This window comes from Acinonyx jubatus, chromosome A3 (genome assembly GCF_027475565.1).
Source record: "Acinonyx jubatus isolate Ajub_Pintada_27869175 chromosome A3, VMU_Ajub_asm_v1.0, whole genome shotgun sequence".
In the NCBI taxonomy this organism is placed as follows: domain Eukaryota; kingdom Metazoa; phylum Chordata; class Mammalia; order Carnivora; family Felidae; genus Acinonyx; species Acinonyx jubatus.
Genome location: NC_069388.1, coordinates 111,214,773 through 111,231,257, shown reverse-complemented (window position 1 = coordinate 111,231,257; position 16,485 = coordinate 111,214,773). Strand labels below are relative to the sequence as shown.

The window sequence follows — 16,485 nt, the reverse complement described above, 5'->3', positions numbered from 1 at the left end:
CTACAGTTTCTTTTTACCCTCTGGTTCCTAGATATTGATGAATGTCAGCATCATCATCTCTGCAGTAATGGACAGTGCAGGAACACAGAGGGTTCCTTCCTCTGTGTTTGTGACCAGGGTTACAGAGCATCCACCCTTGGAGACCACTGTGAAGGTGAGAACTGCTCTTGATTGCAGAGTCCTAGAGAGATCTGGACATCATCCTGGCTTCTCTTCTTGAATCCAACCTTTGGACTTCACAGTTGAGGACATTAGGTCCCTGGAAAACATTTGCCTCATGGTCACACAAATAATGAAAAGAAGCTGGTAGAATGCAGGCTTTCCTTGTACTGCTTAGAACTGTTTTCTAGAAGAATTATGCCAACTAAAGGAGTAAAGAATTGAATTAGCCTTAGCTTCTCTCAGCTTTAGATGGTTTCTCCTGGGTATATAGTTCTGAACGGTAACACCTTGTGTATGTAGGTCCAGCATCCAAATAAGTGAACACAAATTAATTTTCTAGATTCCTGAAAAGTTTTTAAGAGCTAAAGTTTATTTCAGTTTTGAGCGTTTTGCCTAAATAGGTCTAAAAGATATGCCAGGTATACAGCATGGTGTAATTGTTAACTACCTACTACACCACTGCCTGGCCATGCCTCAGAACCCCTGGGGTGGTCTGGGCTGCAGGGCTGGTCTGTCACCAGCCTGTTCACATGTGAATTGTCTCTGCTCACTGTCTACCCAACTAACCATTTTTTCCCAATTTACCCTCTGTTGTACTGCAAGTAAGCCCTGTCAGTTGTGAAACCAGGAATGTGAGCTTGGCAGGGTTGTGTCTCACATGGAGAGTTAGAGTTGTGAGTGAGGGTCTGAACCCCACTCTGGAGAGAAGCACATGAGGTTTTTAGTGAGTGGTTTGTGACACAAATGTGACATATTTGTGGCACAGTGTGTCATACATTGAAAAATGGCTCTGATAGCTTTCTCATTTGTCAGTCCCTGTTGGTTGGGAAAGATCGTTATACTTTATAGCCTCCTGTTTTACTAACGAAAGAACTTTGTGCCAGCATGGACAACCTTTCCGGAGGGCAGTTGGGGGCAGTTGCAGAGGCCCTAAGATGTTGTTACTGCTGAATCAGCAAATCATCTAGCATTTGATCTTAAGATAATGGTGTTCTTTAAAGGGCTGATAACTCCAGTGAAAAGTTATAATTAACATACCTCTTGATAAATAGGCAAACAAGTGATAAACCAAAGTAATGAAATTTGCTTGAGAAATCGGGTATTGGGAACTCCAGCACATATGGGTGGTTCAACATGGTGGCTTTCCAAGGTGGGAGAAGAGGGCGTGTAGCTGGGAGCTAGTCATGAACAACCTATTTCAGAAGTAAGTATGTGACAAGACACATGCTAAGGCATTGAAAACCTAAATTGACCCCCAGCATCTCTCCTGCCCAAATCTCTGACCTGGCCAAGAGGGTAACCAGGCCATTGATTGGTCCTCAGTAGAAGGCATGCTCCTTTTTTTTGGCTGTTTTCATGTGTAACTGTCTCATCAGAAGTCCAGAATTTTTATTCTATCAACATCAGTTGTGTGAAAAGCCAAACAAAAGCTTTTTAGCCAATTTGCTCATCATTGTTAATATATATGCAATAATAAAGTTTCTTTTGGAGTATATAATCAGTCCTTTTTCTCTTAAAGTCAGGGCTCATTTCCCTAGTGTTCTAGGTTATAAATAGGACTGGAGTCCATTCAACTAATTCAGTGCTCCCTTTGAAACTATAATAGCACTTCAGCCTGCTAATTCTCAACTAGTGGTGTTTCTGACCCTCCCCAGTGTTATGTAGCTGTAATTAACTGAGCTGTTACTGTTCACACCCCTCTCACAGCTGTGGGAGGAAGAACCGTCTTTCTTGTTGGCTTTTGTATTTACACGTGTAACTTTCCTCTAATAACTCTGACAAGGGCCTTGTTTTCTTGCAGTGTTACCCTACAATTCTTCTGGCCTTCTCGCAGAGTCAGAATCCCAAGGATTGTGCTAATTTCTGTGTGTTACTTACTCCACCATGCTCGGTAGCCACTCAGTCTGTGAAGGGTGGCCTCAGCTGTCCCGGTCATTAGAGGCCTTGGCATCGCAGCCATCAAAGGCTCTGCCTTGGACATGTTCCCCTTCTAGATACAGTCTCTCCTTCCATACCTCCCTTAGCATCTTCCTTACCCTGTCACAGTGTTTGCTCCATGCTAGTCCCTTGCAAAACCTCAGAACGATACAGGATTCACTCTTTCTGTGGCCCGTCTCTCTCGGTCTTCTCTTTGTGGACCAATCCAAAAAGGTGAGAAGAAGTGCTAGTATTTGTTTCCTATGACACTTCATTCCAAGTCAGAATCACTCATGTTTTCATGTATGCATTCATTCAGCAAATACCTGAGTGCCAGTTTGTGCCAGGTACTGACCTGGCTACAGGATATACAGCAATGAACCAAACAGGCAATTTCTGCCTTTGTGGAGGTAACATTCTAGTGAGGGAGTTAACGATGCACATGATAAACAAGTAAAACATATAGTTCATTAAGTGGCAGTAAACACTATGGAGGAAAATAAAGGAGGATATACAGGGAATGTGGAGGGAGGGGGGTGATCTTACAGAGGCAAGCAGAAGTTTCTTTGAGATAATGGCATTTGATTATTTATAGGAAGACCATTCCGTTCAAAGGACTAGCAGATGCAAAGGCACTGAGAAATAGGCTTTGTAGAAGAGACTAGGAGTTTAACCTGCGCACTTTAAGTTTGGGATGTCTATAATGAGTATCCGAATGAAGATCTCTGAAAGGCAGTTGGAACTGTGCATGTGGAATTCAGGGGTGAGTCCTGGGTTTGGAATCATTAACATGTATAGAGATAGTGTTTAAGCCATAAAATTGGAAGACATCACCAAGGGAGTGAGTATGGCTAGAAGAGAGAAGGGGTCCAAAGATGGAGTCCTGGCCTTTCATTTATAAGTGAGGAGGAGAATAGGAATTAGCAAAGGGGATTGAGAACATGTGGCAGGAGAGGAAAGAGGAAAATCAAAATCTAAGAGAAGAAAACACTTCAGAGATTAGGGAGTCATGAACTTTGACATGAATGTTTGACACATATTGCTGCTGGGGAAGATGTAGGCCAGGACTGACCATGGGATTTAACAGGGTAGAGAGTCCTGGTGATTTTGACCAATGCAAAGGATTTAGGATTTAGCAGTGAAGGAGTAACCAAGATTAACTCTTGTTTCCTTAAAGCCTGTTGCTCCAATCCTAGAAGGGCTCTGTCTGTCTTTCGTGACACCCTAGGTGGTGTTGCAGGACAATCCCGTGTTGGGCTCTTTTAACATTCAACTACTTTTTTTTTTTTTTTTTCTCTTTGAAGATCTGAATTCAGGTCTGAAAAAAATTTAGATTAAATCAGACTCTAATGCACTGAGTTTTCAAATCTACACAGTTATTTATAAACACGAGATATTGTTTCTTTTTCTCACATGTTATTTCTCTTAGATTTTGAAAAATGCATGAACATGAAATTATTTTAAAGTAGTGTGAACAAAGCTGATATGCTTCCATTATGCTAAGGCAAACATCTAGGTAATGGAGTATTTCTCTTGTTGATGAAATGCATGTTCTCAGGACTCTCCTTCATCTTTTTTGAATTGGGATTTTTTCACATAATGCTGATAATCAAATATGCCTTTCCTTGGTTATCTCAGTTTCCTACAGAACACAGAAAGGTAAATCACAAAACCAACCATCTACTCAGCACTCATTAGAATAGCTGTAGAGCTGTTAGGATAAATATGGAAACCTGGAGCTCTTACGCCTGCCTTGGGAATGTAAAGTGGTGTAGCCACCTTAGGAGGCTGTTTTATCACAAGTAAACTTACTCTGTGACCCAGCTACTCTACCCCTAGGAATTTACTCAAGGAAAAATGAAAGCTTCTGGTTACACATAGACATACACATGAATGTTTATCAAAACTTTATGCATAATAGCCACACTGTAAACAGTTCAGCTACTCATCCTAAGTAAATGGGTCAACGAATTGTGGCACCTTCATATGGCACAGTACTAAGCAATAAAGAAGAGAGAGCTGTTGGTACACACAGTAACTTAGATCAATCTCAAAGACACTGTGCTGATCAGAGGAAGCCACACAGAAAAAGGGCACAAGGAAATTTTTAGGGTGATGGAAATGCCTACACCTTTTTTTTTTTTTTCCTATGGCTGGTCCAGTTGATTCATTTAATGCATATTTTAAGGCAAAGATTCATAGTAGACTAGCATTTATTCCCATTTGGCACAGTCATTATTGAAAATAAATCAGAGATTTGGGGCTTATAAATTATTTTCATAGAATTTATATCTAAAAGCCTATTCTCAATTAGAAATCTTTTAGAAATCTTGATTTAGCAAGGGTCAGTTCGCTGGTGAACAAAATATTCTGTGGCGTATTCACATTTCATGGGGACACTTATGCCTGCATATGCTCTTACCTGTCTCGTGCATAATTTTCTTTTAGTGTCTCTTCCATGGCAGTTGTAACACCCAAGGCATTAGATGAATTATGAATGGAAATTTTAAGGTCAGACTGGCAAAAGAGTCAAAGGGAAATGTCACAAGCCTTAGGTCTGTAACTACAGAATAGCATTCTTACAGAGATCTCTCACAGTTCCTTAAAAAATGATTGCATTTTGCAATGATAGAAGAATCCAACAGTGATCCCAGCAGATGTAAACCGATACAGAAATGCCTGTACCTTGATTCCGACCGTGGTCACAAGAATGTATCTACATTTGTCAAAAGTCATCGAACTGGATTCTTAAAATTAGATACATGTATTGTATATAAGTTATACGTCAGTGAAGTCGGAAAAACACACTAAAGAAGAAGTGATAACCCACTTCAGTTTTGACAAAGTCACATCGGCTGGGTTTTATTTTTAGGATCAGGATTCAGAAACATTTTGATCTAGGGGAAGCATAAAACAAGTATAACTTGTTTTTATTTTGGTGGAATAAAATTATAAGCTGCTTTCTTATTTCTCTTTTATTTGACTCATGAATGGTACAGGAGCCAGTTAGTTAAGTGGATTGGGTTCTATGAGGAAAATTTAAGCTGGTGTGCCAGCATTTTGAACGAGACAGCGAGGGAGGTTGAGACTACAGCGGTCTCCATGTTCACTTCTTCCTGGAACTTCTCATGCATTTTCACAGCAATCATAATTATTTGCAAGAAATGCCATCCTATGCCAGAATTCTGAGAAAACAAAGACGTTTTTGTTCCTCAGCTTTCTGCAGTACTAATAATTGAAATCCTGCACAGACAACAGAAGAGGGAGTCATGGACTGTGTTAGGGATAATGAGCTCTGACTGGAAGTAAATGTGGTAATAAACAGCCCTCTTGAAAGATCTGCCCAGCATTCATGCCATGAGGGGGGTCATTAATTGTCTCACACGCTCACAGTCAGAACTCATTATTGGTAACGTAAACCATGTTTAGTTGCACATATGCTATAAATACATACATTTAAAGAATCCAGTCAACCTCAAACCTATTGGTGATAGCTGCTGAGTAAGTGGCTTCAGTGAAGCTTTTGATCTTGCTGATTCCCTTTCCCTCCAAAATCTCCTCTTCTTCCCCTCCTCCACTTTCCACCCTGCTGTCCAGGCCTCAAGTAAATCCCTTCTGTTAGGCAAAGCCACCTTTGTTTTTTTATGATACCTCTTTAAATCTATGTGACACGTGAAGTTGGTACCATTCTTTTGACAAGTGATTATATATTTTGACAACTCTTAGCTTAAATTTTTTTGAACTTATAAAACAATGTGATATTTCGTGTTCATTTTGATTAATATAATTTGGGTTTCTTTGAACAGTCATTTCTCTTTGTGCGCATGAATCATGCCAAATACTTTCAAATTTTTCTTGTAATGCATAATACAGGATATTGTATAAATAGATGCTCAAGATATTCTTAATACGTATTTGAAGAATCTTTTTTATTCCCTATTATCACCAAGAATGTAAACAAGTAAATTGTTTAGTACAGAGTTTTGACTTTTCCTCTTGCAAATTTCATTTGATGTTGAAACTTTAATTTACGTATTGTTCAAAGCCAAAATCTTTTCAAAATACTTCATTTCAAAAAACTCTGATAGTTAGAAATCTGTCCTCCATTAAAAATCATGTATTGTGTGAGATGTAAAACAATGTTCATTTATGTGATTTTTATGTGTAAGGGTAATGTTTAGTTTCTTTAAATATAGTTTATTCCACCTTTAAAATTATTTTAATTGACTTATAGATATCAATGAATGCTTGGAGGACAAGAGTGTTTGCCAAGGAGGAGACTGCATTAACACCGAAGGGTCCTATGATTGTACGTGTCCAGATGGATTCCAGCTAAATGACAATAAAGGATGTCAAGGTATTTCTCTGTTTTTTAAGTCCTAATTTACATAGTTGTTCAGTTCTGTGATGCTTTCTGAATATAGTCTGTGGCTTTACCCATTTGTATATAAATGAGCTGTGCCAGTTAATGGTATTAAAATATCTTTCTTGGGTCTGCATCAAGTATGAGAAGTTCTCACTTTGCACTGCACCATGGTAACCGAAACTCCTGCCTTTTGGAACTGTGTGCCAGCTTTGCAAGCTATTGTGGCAACTGAGGTCACCTGTACTTTGCTGTTCCTTCCACGGGCCAGTCTTGGTGCTATATTATAAAGTCTGGCTTTTTTATGTCCTTCGTGGGTGTATTTCATTTTGTCTCATTGCTGGTATTTATCTTTCCTTGTCTTGATCCCTGTTTTATCCTGTATCCAGCTTTTCCTCTTCCTAAAAAACCTCATTAATAATTTGGTCAAAAGTATAAAGGTATAGAAGATAGGATTTCCTATTTCTTCAAAGGGCTATCACAGTTCATCTCCCAAACAAAGGTGTAGAGGAAACAAGGTACTAATAAGAACACAGCACCAATCACAAGAGCTTTAATCAAACACCTACTATGTGCCAATTACTGTAGGTACCTCAGGGATTTTTAGAGAATTGAACAGGCAGCTTTTTTAAATATCCATTTGGTGCATGAGTAACTGAGGATCAGAGAAGTTAATTAGCATGCTCCTCCCTAATAAGTAGTGGAGCTGAGATTCGAATCCAAGATCTTTTTCTGCTGTTTTGCTCTACATTGCCCTACCGATTATTACTTCATTTATAGCCAAAATAAAGAAGACTGTGAGATTCAGTGTTTTCCCCCCAGTATAGCACACTGAGTTACCAGTAATGCTGCGACTAAAAAATCAGATTATCTAAACACCACCCCCCCCAAGTTTTCCTTTACATTAGTCTTCATAAATCCATGCCTGTTGTTTCCATTGAAGGCTCTCATTTATATTTACCTTTATACGGATTCATTTCTGCTACTTGGATAAATTTTTTTTTCATCATTGTCTCCCCTCCATTACTATCCCAAAGTACATATGAGTAAAGGATTGTTAGAGTTCCTCTTTATCTACTGCTACTGGACATGAGTGACTTTCTTATTGTAGATGGTCATCAATTGTGTCTCCTTTCACATGCCCCAGATGTATAGTACTTGACAGGGTAGATGGTCTGTACTCTCTACGATGTGGTACTGAAATATTACTCTACCCTATGTCCGTACCATTACCCACACACCCAGCTGTGTGTCACTGAAATACAAAAGACATGAGCCCTGGCCTCAAGATCTTTTAAAATTAATTTACTTACTGATCCCAAGATTTAACTATACTGTGATACCCTCTATTTGTTTGCCATCTTGATGTAGTAAGGTGAATTTAAAGTGTTTAGTATTTCCAATGCAGAAATTAAATGTGCTTGGATTTAATACAATAGAGAAGAAATATTTGAATTATAAAATTATGTGTGAATATTTCCATTTTGGAACTTTTGCATCTTAAAATGGATCTTGGCTTATATAAAAATGCCAAGAGATGCCCCCTAAAAAACAACTGTATCCTGCTTTTATTATAGACATTTGGGTTTAAAAGTGATACTTTCTTTTCTAACTCCTCGTTCTTTTCTAATTCCTTTCCCCCACAATGTTTTGACCTGCTAGAGGCAAACCAAGCCTTGTGTAAGTGGATAGTGATTTCATACTGCAGATTTCATAAACTTCTAGAGTCAAATCATAAGGAAGTAATTTAGTCATATGATTTATTAATTGCACTACTGTCTTCTCTCAGTACATTAAATTTGTGATTTGATATCAACTCAAATATGTCACTCCTCCAAACATGTTTTATGAACTCTAAATCATTATTAAATTGACTTCATGCTCTGTCACATTGGTGATTCTTGTTTTCCAGAATAAATTACAATGTGTGCTTGAAAAACTTAAATCCAAACAAATGAAAAATATTCCTGAAAGGGGGTTTTAGTAATGTTTAAAGAATATTATCTATGAATTTGCTACATCACCCACCTTCTCTGATTAGAGGCTGTTTACAATGGCATGTACTAAATGGCATGTCTTAAATCCTCTCCTTTGGCTGTGTCAGTGGAGACAGCCTGGTGATCTTTCACTCTGCCTGAAGTCACTGGTCTACTTCTGTCTAGTCTCATGGCTAGTCACATTCTGTACATGGGCGTAGATTTCAGAGTTTGTTTTAATGCTGACAATGTAATTGATGCCAGTGCTAATAACCATAGGACATATTTGAATGACCATGTGCGATAGACGTAAGCTTTAAACTTTACCTAACAATCTGAAGATAGTTCCATGTTCAGTAAGGCATTTTCAGTTGGAAGTGTAATAGTCTCTTCCCCCAGCAAAATTAATGCTGAGATACAGACAGCATGGAAATTCCATGTTAATAGTCTGTGTAGGAATGTGACAGCGTACATTTGAGATTCAGAACACACTTCAGTTTCGCGTTTTGACTTACACATGCCAAACTGTGAATTTCTGTGGAATCTCGGACCCATGAAAGAAACCCAACTTAAATATAGTCTGGCTTTCAGCTGAGTTACTAGCAGCATAGTTTAGAAATGCCTCAATAAGTACAACCCAAATTGAATGCATATGTTTCTCTAGTTCCAGATACTCATGTTGTTCTTTTTTAGCGGTTTCCTGGAAAAAAGTCTGGGAATTCGTCTTCAGTTCCTGTCATCAAACTTTTTAGACAATTATTTGTTAATCAGTGACTTCTCTTGAAGCAAGAACTTTATGCACATTATTCCCTGTGCAGAGTTGCAAGCTGGCAGCATTTAAAGGGCCAACATTGAGGCATAGGATAAAATAAGCCTATGGATAACCTTTTGGGTTTCACCAGATGGATATGGACCTTGGGCTTGACCCCTAGGCCAGTGGAACTTTATTGAACCTTGTTGCCCAGATAGAAGTAACTCAGGGCAGCAGATTGGGAAGAAAGAATGCAACTAAAAGCCCAGAGAAGGTCAGAGTTAAAAAGAGGTGACCAATGTAAGGTATTACCAGTAAGTAGAGACCAATCATAGAAGGTATCAGAGATTTTATAAAAGAAGTGAAGAATTTCACAGAGTGAAGTCACATTGAGAAATAGTCGAATAGAAAATGATTCATTGCTCTTCCTTGAAATATTTTTAAATTAGTGCCAATAACAAAAATGGAGTATTGTTAAGAAAACATGAGTAATTCCTGCTTGGTTTCTTATTTTGATTCAGTGGTGGTTAGGCCAGCTAGTGCGAATTACATGGTGGATGGAATGGTGAAGAGTTAAGGATTAATTCAGAGAAGTGAATAAATCAGTGATACTGCCAGCATTTCCGTCACGCAATGAGATGAGCAGGTAAAAGGAAGACCACCTGCATTCTGGATGCAGAGAAAGGGATGACTTTCTGGAGGAGAACTGTAGGGTTGATGGTTCGGCATGTTCTAGAAGCCACTAGGAAGGGCTTATAATCCATACCTTTCCCATGTGCCCATTAAGCTTGGCAGTTATTCGTGTTGGCTCCTGCCCCCCGTTACACGGTGAGCTTCAAAATGGCAAGCGCCCCAGCCTGTTCAGCCTTCTCATAGAAAGCATTCAGTAAGTGAGGGGCGCCTGGGTGGCTCAGTTGGTTAAGTGTCCAACTTCGGCTCAGGTTGTGATCTTGCGATTCATGGGTTCAAGCCCCGTGTCGGGCTTTGGGCTGACAGCTCAGAGCCTGGAGCCTGCTTTGGATTCTGTGTCTCTCTCTCTCTCTGCCCCTCCCCCATTCTTGCTCTGTCTCTCTCAATCTCTTCCTCAAAGATAAATAAACATTAAATTTGTTTTTAAAAAAAACATTCAGTAAGTGTTTTTAATTGAATTAGAGATGGACTTCTAGAAAGATGTATCAAGGGCCTCTTTACCAAGAGGTAAAGGAGGGTTTAGGAGACTCCAGGAAGGTAGGGCAAAAGCCTTACTAGGGTTCCTGCCTGCAAGGTGCCAAGAACCTGTGATAGTTTTCATGGCCCCAGTTAACTAAGAATTCCTCAACCAATCATGGTTTAATTAGAGAATGAACATCACTGAAATTTTGTGGTGGGCAAATATTCGTAATACATTATGAATGTGCTGTAGTAGGAGTTAGGGACTCCATTCAACTATGCAGTTCTCTTCAAGGGGCAATCGTTGTAATAAGAGACACAGCTGAGTAAAACAGCGATTAAAACAAGTGCAAATAGGTAGTTGCCTGTATCGGTACCAGTGTGATTAGGTGAACCATTCTCCAGGATTGCTGATGTGGTCAGTGTGAGCACTGCTATCCAAAATGATTAGGACTAGTTTGATGAACATTTCACTTTCATGTACTATCAGTGTTTAGGAGTGAATCATGACCCTGGCCATGAGGAGCATAATCATTCTTCATTCAGGACAAGCAGAGTATAAGATGGCCGACACAAGTTTACAGCATTATTTGTTCATGAGTCTTAATAATCATAGCTAGTGGGGCACCTGGGTGACTCATCTGGCTAAGTGTCTGACTCTTGATTTCAGCTAAGGTCATGATCTTGTAGTTCGTGAGATGGAGCCCCACATCAGGGATTTTCTGTCTTTTACTCTCTGTCCCTTCCCTGCTCATGCTTGCTCGCTCTCTCTCTCTCTCTCTCTCTCTCTCAAAATAAATAAATAAACATTATAAAAAAATAATCATAGCTACCACTTTTTGGCCCTTAGCTGTATGTTAGGCTCTGCACTAGGCATTTGATCCTCGTTCCCTAATTGCATCATCACAAAGCTGTGCAGGTAATGAACACTTCCCTGGTCTGAAAGGTCTTCTTTTTCTTGTACTTTTATTTCTTTTATCCATTTTCAACCAAATATAGATTGGAGTCTATTTCATTTATATATTCGGCAGACATATGTAAAGTGCCACTTGGAGCCAAACACTGTGGAGCCAAACACATCAATAAGATGTGTCCATCTGTGCCCTCAAGTTCACATCGGGGCACCTGGGTGGCTCAGCTGGTTAAGCATCCAGCTTGGCTTGGATCATGATCAGGTTCTCTACTGTCAGCATGGAGCCCACTTGGGATCCTCTGTCTCTCCTCTCTGTCCCTCCCCCACTCGCACGTGCACATTCTCTCTCAAAAATAAAAACTTAAAAAAAAAGTTCACATCGTAGGAGAGGATGGGGTGGAGGTGGCATGCTTGGTGTTAGAACAGATTTGTGTGCATGGAAATGGAGGAGGGCGAGGGGAACACAGCATGCTCACTGATAAAGACTATTTCTCAGAGAAATTTTTTGTTAGAATGTTTGTAAGCCTCCAACAGGTCTTAAAATTAAATGGGGGCAGGGGGGGAACATGGGGGGGGGGCCTCCAGGTTGAACCTATGAAAGTGAAAATACTCTTTGTGTAGATTAAAAATGGTTGAACATTGGCTTATTCATATGATTTGACCTAAATAGTTTCTCTCTTAAAACAATCCAATTTGTGGTCTGGTATATATACAGACAGGATAGTTGTGCCACAAAATAAGTGTCTGACCCTTTTGTGATGGATTTGCTTACTGTATGTCTGCTATCATATGAAACCAAAGGAAAAATTTTTTTCACGTATTTGGAACTCTTTTCAATTCCAGATATTAATGAATGTGAACAGCCTGGACTCTGTGATCCTCATGGAGAGTGTCTAAACACAGATGGTTCTTTTCACTGTGTCTGCGAACAGGGTTTCTCAATTTCAGCAGATGGCCGTACATGTGAAGGTAAGATAAACCATAAGGGTCATGCAATTAATTCATGTTAAAGCAGAGAGGAGATTGCTTTCTATTTAAGCAGGCAAAGACTGGAGGACACCAAGAGATACTCATAATTGAAGGCCTCAAAGTATGTATGCATAAAGGTGACTCCTGTCTGCAGTCATGGCTTGGGGATTGCTAGGGTTCACAAGTAGGATAACCTAAGGTCATGCTGGTGAAAATACTCACAGATGATTCCTTTCTGGTACTGAATTAATTGGTTGAAATGTGCAGGATGTGATGATTTTAGGTACACCTGGAGGAGACATTGAGCAACCTCCCTGATGGAAATCCGTCCTCTGCCAGTTTTGATTAGGGGTCATATCGATCATCCTCATTGTTGTAAACATGTCTTGCATGATTTTTCTACCACTGTTAACAGAGATTTTCCAGGTATTTCTCTAACATCCTTAGCTCTCAGGCAATTTTCTTTCCCATGGGTATTTATTATCACCTTTAAAGTTAGTTGCAGTATAAGACATTGAGATAACCATATTGGCTCCCTATTTGCCACCTCTGTGTGTTTGCAGGGATCCAGCACTGTTCTTATTCATAAGATGTGTGTTCTTCATGATTTATTATAGTTTGATACATTGAGGAATAATTCATCTGAACCTTTTTCAAAGTAAACACAGGAGATTCCCATAATCGTAATTTCAGTCTGTCTCTTTGAGCATCTAGGGATTCAAAACCCAGCTGAAGTTTTAAAGAAGTAAATTACAAAGGTTCTGTGCTGGGCTCATGATAGTACCGAAATTCTTTGCCCTATAAAAAAAAAACAGCGCAACAGGAAGTGCCTGCTCTCCTTGCTGGTACCACAGTGGCGTCATGCCGAGGAACAGCGACCAGGGTCATCTGAAACTAATTATTATATTGGGAAGAATAAACTGATCTTATAAAAAGCAGGAGATTGTTGAAATTGCTCTCCTGCTGAGTAGACAAAACACTGATGCCAGATTTGGCTTTAAGCAAAAGAGAGATAGTGCGGGGTGCGGTTTGAGCGAGCAGATTTTGAGGGGTTTGGAAGCCATCAAAAGTTGGGAAATGGAGAAAAACATCATTAAAGGTGGCCATGAGAGGTTTGCAAGGAAATCCATGCTGGAGTGATTTGAGCTTTATATTAATTTTATATTTCGACCTTAGGACGAGAGTTCTTAAGAAATATACCACATGAACACATAATTGTTCTGCAGAGACCGTAGCATTCCCTGGCCGAGGGTCCAGGGTGCTAGCCCATCTGAGTCACTGATGACACCCGACACATGTTTTCCTGCATTCCAGAAAGGTGCAGGCTTGATGCTTCCGATGCTACCCTCGATGAACAGTGTCCAAGTTATAACCGCCGATGATTGTGCCCTGCAAAAACTACACTCAGAGAACAGCGCAGGTCACTTCACATGCTCGCTAGTCAAAGTTATTGTTCCAGAAGAATATACCAAAGCAAATATGTTCACATCCACTCTGTCTTTTGTAGTTGGTGATTTCCTTTTAATTCTGTGTCTTTTTAAATACTGATTTCTGCAACTCAAGAGTTATATAATCACTCTAATGTGCTTGCAATTCTAATTTTGTTAGGCATTTGCTTGGCAAAGACTTGAATTGTAAAATGTGTTTTTAGAAAACCTCTAGTACTTTGTAAATTACTATACTTTAGTATACTTTCTTTGACCCTTGGTCCATATTTTTTTACTCCAGAAGCTGGACAATTTTATAAGTAATAAAATAGGTAATTTAGAATACGGTGCTGATATATGGCAGTGTAACTAAAAATCTACCTAATTAGTAGGCATGTTATTCTCTTTCTAGAAGAAGCTTTGCAAAGCTTTCATTTTTTATGGGCTTACTCCACTACATTAAACTAGTCCAGATTTTCTTTTGTTGGACTTCGCCTGAAACTTGTGGCAGTGGCAGTCTGTCCTGATTCTACCCCTGGCTGTGGTGTAGGGTGAAGCCAGCCCATGTGATCAAGGGTTTAGCTGTGGAACTGATGTACATAGGACTTGAGCGAACAGTGAGAAGTGGCTGGTTCTCTTCATGCCCATCCACCAACTCATTTCTGAGCTTCTGGTTTAAGCAGCTGAAGCCTTGGGGACACAGGGCTGGCGTCCCCTGTTCTGAACTGGGCTGACTGAACCCCGCGAACTGAGGGAAGGAGGGCCCTTCCCCGATTTCCTGTGGCTTAGGAGAGATGTTGGCGTCTGGTCACAGTTACTGAACCACAGTGAAGAGGCATACTCTGTCAGCATAAACTGTCTCAAGTTATCAATTAGCATGGCAGATAGTATAGAAATAAAAACAGCATCACTGGATCCTTCCATTCCCTTGTGTACGTGGTGTTCTGGGAACATGTACCTGATAGAGGAAGGAGGAACACCTTGATTCTCCTACATGGCATGAAGAACAACAGTGTTTTTTGAAATTCAACTGGAGTGGAGTGGGAAGTATGTGGTGAGCTGTTAATTCATGTAGTCATTTGCTCAGAGTTAGAGAGCCTGTCTTGTGCCAGGCACTTTACTGTTCCCACTGTAACTGGTCTGAGGGCAAAACACATAGTTCTTGTCCACTTGGAGCCTACGTTCCAGGAGGAGAATCTGGGATAAGTAAGTAAATAACACATACCAGAAAATTATGTTTTTGTCTTTAAACAATATAGCATAGTTAGGCTTTGTGGATATAAATAAGTACAGGTTGCCACATGCTGTAAATATCATAAGGGTCGTTTTTCTCCTTTCCCGTGCATGGATGTCAGAGAAGTTCAGACTTCCTCCTCTTTCCTTTGCTTTCTTCTTGGAACTGTGGTTCATCTCCTCCTGCCACCACCTTTACATCCTCTGGCCTGAGTGTTTATCTTGTGTAGGAAAGCAAAGAAAACTTTTTACCTCTTTCACTGAGTTCACTGTTCTGTATCCCAATTTATCCTATTCATGTTTTTTTTTTTTAAATCACACTTCTTTTGCTCCTTTAGTTTTTTTTTCCTTTTGTTGTTGTCGTCGTAGAGTTTTAACTCAAGAAAAATATTTCCCATCCCATTTATAAACTGACCCAGAGTTTGGTTTCATTATTGTCACCAGAATGTATGTGAGTGGGCAAATTGGGACCCTTGGGACGGTCAGATTCCTAAGTGTCACACACCTGTCCCCTGACCCCTGTGGAGAAGCGTCCCTTGGCTTCTTTGCATCACAGCATTCAAGGCTCTCTTTCCACGCTGCTCTTGGCCAGGGGCCACAGTGCTATCCCCATTGGGCTTCCAGGTTGAATGAGAGTTTATACAACAAGTAGAGTTGGGGACATCAGACATGTCTAGACCTCACTGTGCTTTCCAGCCTGATCACACCTTAGAATGGTCACACTGCCCTAGCGGGGACCTTGAAGGATCCCAGCAATACAGCCCCAGTGGCTTACAGAACCTGGTTAGTCATGGCTAATTAGGCCTCCAAACCACAACCAAAATCACTCCCTGTCTTTTAGAAGGTATCCCCATTCATTCATTCATTCATTAGACAAATATTCAGTGAATACTACATGCCAGCCACTGTTCTGGGTACTGGGGCCACATCGGTGAACAACAAAAATTCCTACTTGCTTGCAGGTAGTTAACTAATAAATAAATTACATAATAGGCTAGAAGGAGACAAACCCTGTGAGAAAACCAAGTAGAACAGGGTATGAGAGATCTGAGGCCTGGAGCAAGGAATGGAAAGCTGGAACCATACTAACTGGGGAGGTCTGACTTGACCATTTTGCCTTAGAGAAATAATAAAATATTGTGTCTGGGTAACAAATGAAACCATATTAAGTGCCCTTTTCACACTGCCCATCTACCTGCTAATAATAGCCTATCAGTAAATAAAAGGGCATGGGATTGTCTGCTGAGGGCCTTTATTCTATTGCCAACATCAATTCTGTTGTGTAGACTGGGGAGTAGAAATCAGCGAACATCACCAAGAGCAAACCCTAATGTAAACTGTGGACTTGGATTGATAATGATGTGTCATTGTGTGTTCATCAACCATAACAAATGTTCAGGGATGTTGATAGTGAGGGCACCTGGGTGAGAGGACAGGGGGTGGAGGGGGTAAGGGGGAATATGGGAACTTTGTGTGCAATTTAATTGTGTATCTAAAGCTGCTCTTGAAAATAACCTCTGGGGGCGCCTGGGTGTCTCAGTCGGTTGTGTCCAACTTTGGCTCAGGTCATGATCTCGCAGTTTGCGAGTTCGAGCCCCGCGTCGGGCTTTGTGTTGACAGCTCAG

At 40.2% G+C, this 16,485-nt stretch overlaps 1 protein-coding gene across 9 annotated transcripts in view; it reads left to right on the top strand.

Moving 5' to 3' along the window:
* LTBP1 (latent transforming growth factor beta binding protein 1) overlaps window positions 1-16,485 on the top strand; it is a 397,389-nt gene that overhangs the window by 309,770 nt on the left and 71,134 nt on the right. For all 9 annotated transcript variants that reach the window (XM_027033528.2, XM_027033527.2, XM_027033526.2 and 6 more), the window contains 3 exons: window positions 32-154; window positions 6,314-6,436; window positions 12,075-12,200. In XM_027033528.2, the coding sequence (XP_026889329.2) occupies window positions 32-154; window positions 6,314-6,436; window positions 12,075-12,200 (372 nt within the window). The remainder of the gene's footprint in view (window positions 1-31; window positions 155-6,313; window positions 6,437-12,074; window positions 12,201-16,485) is intronic.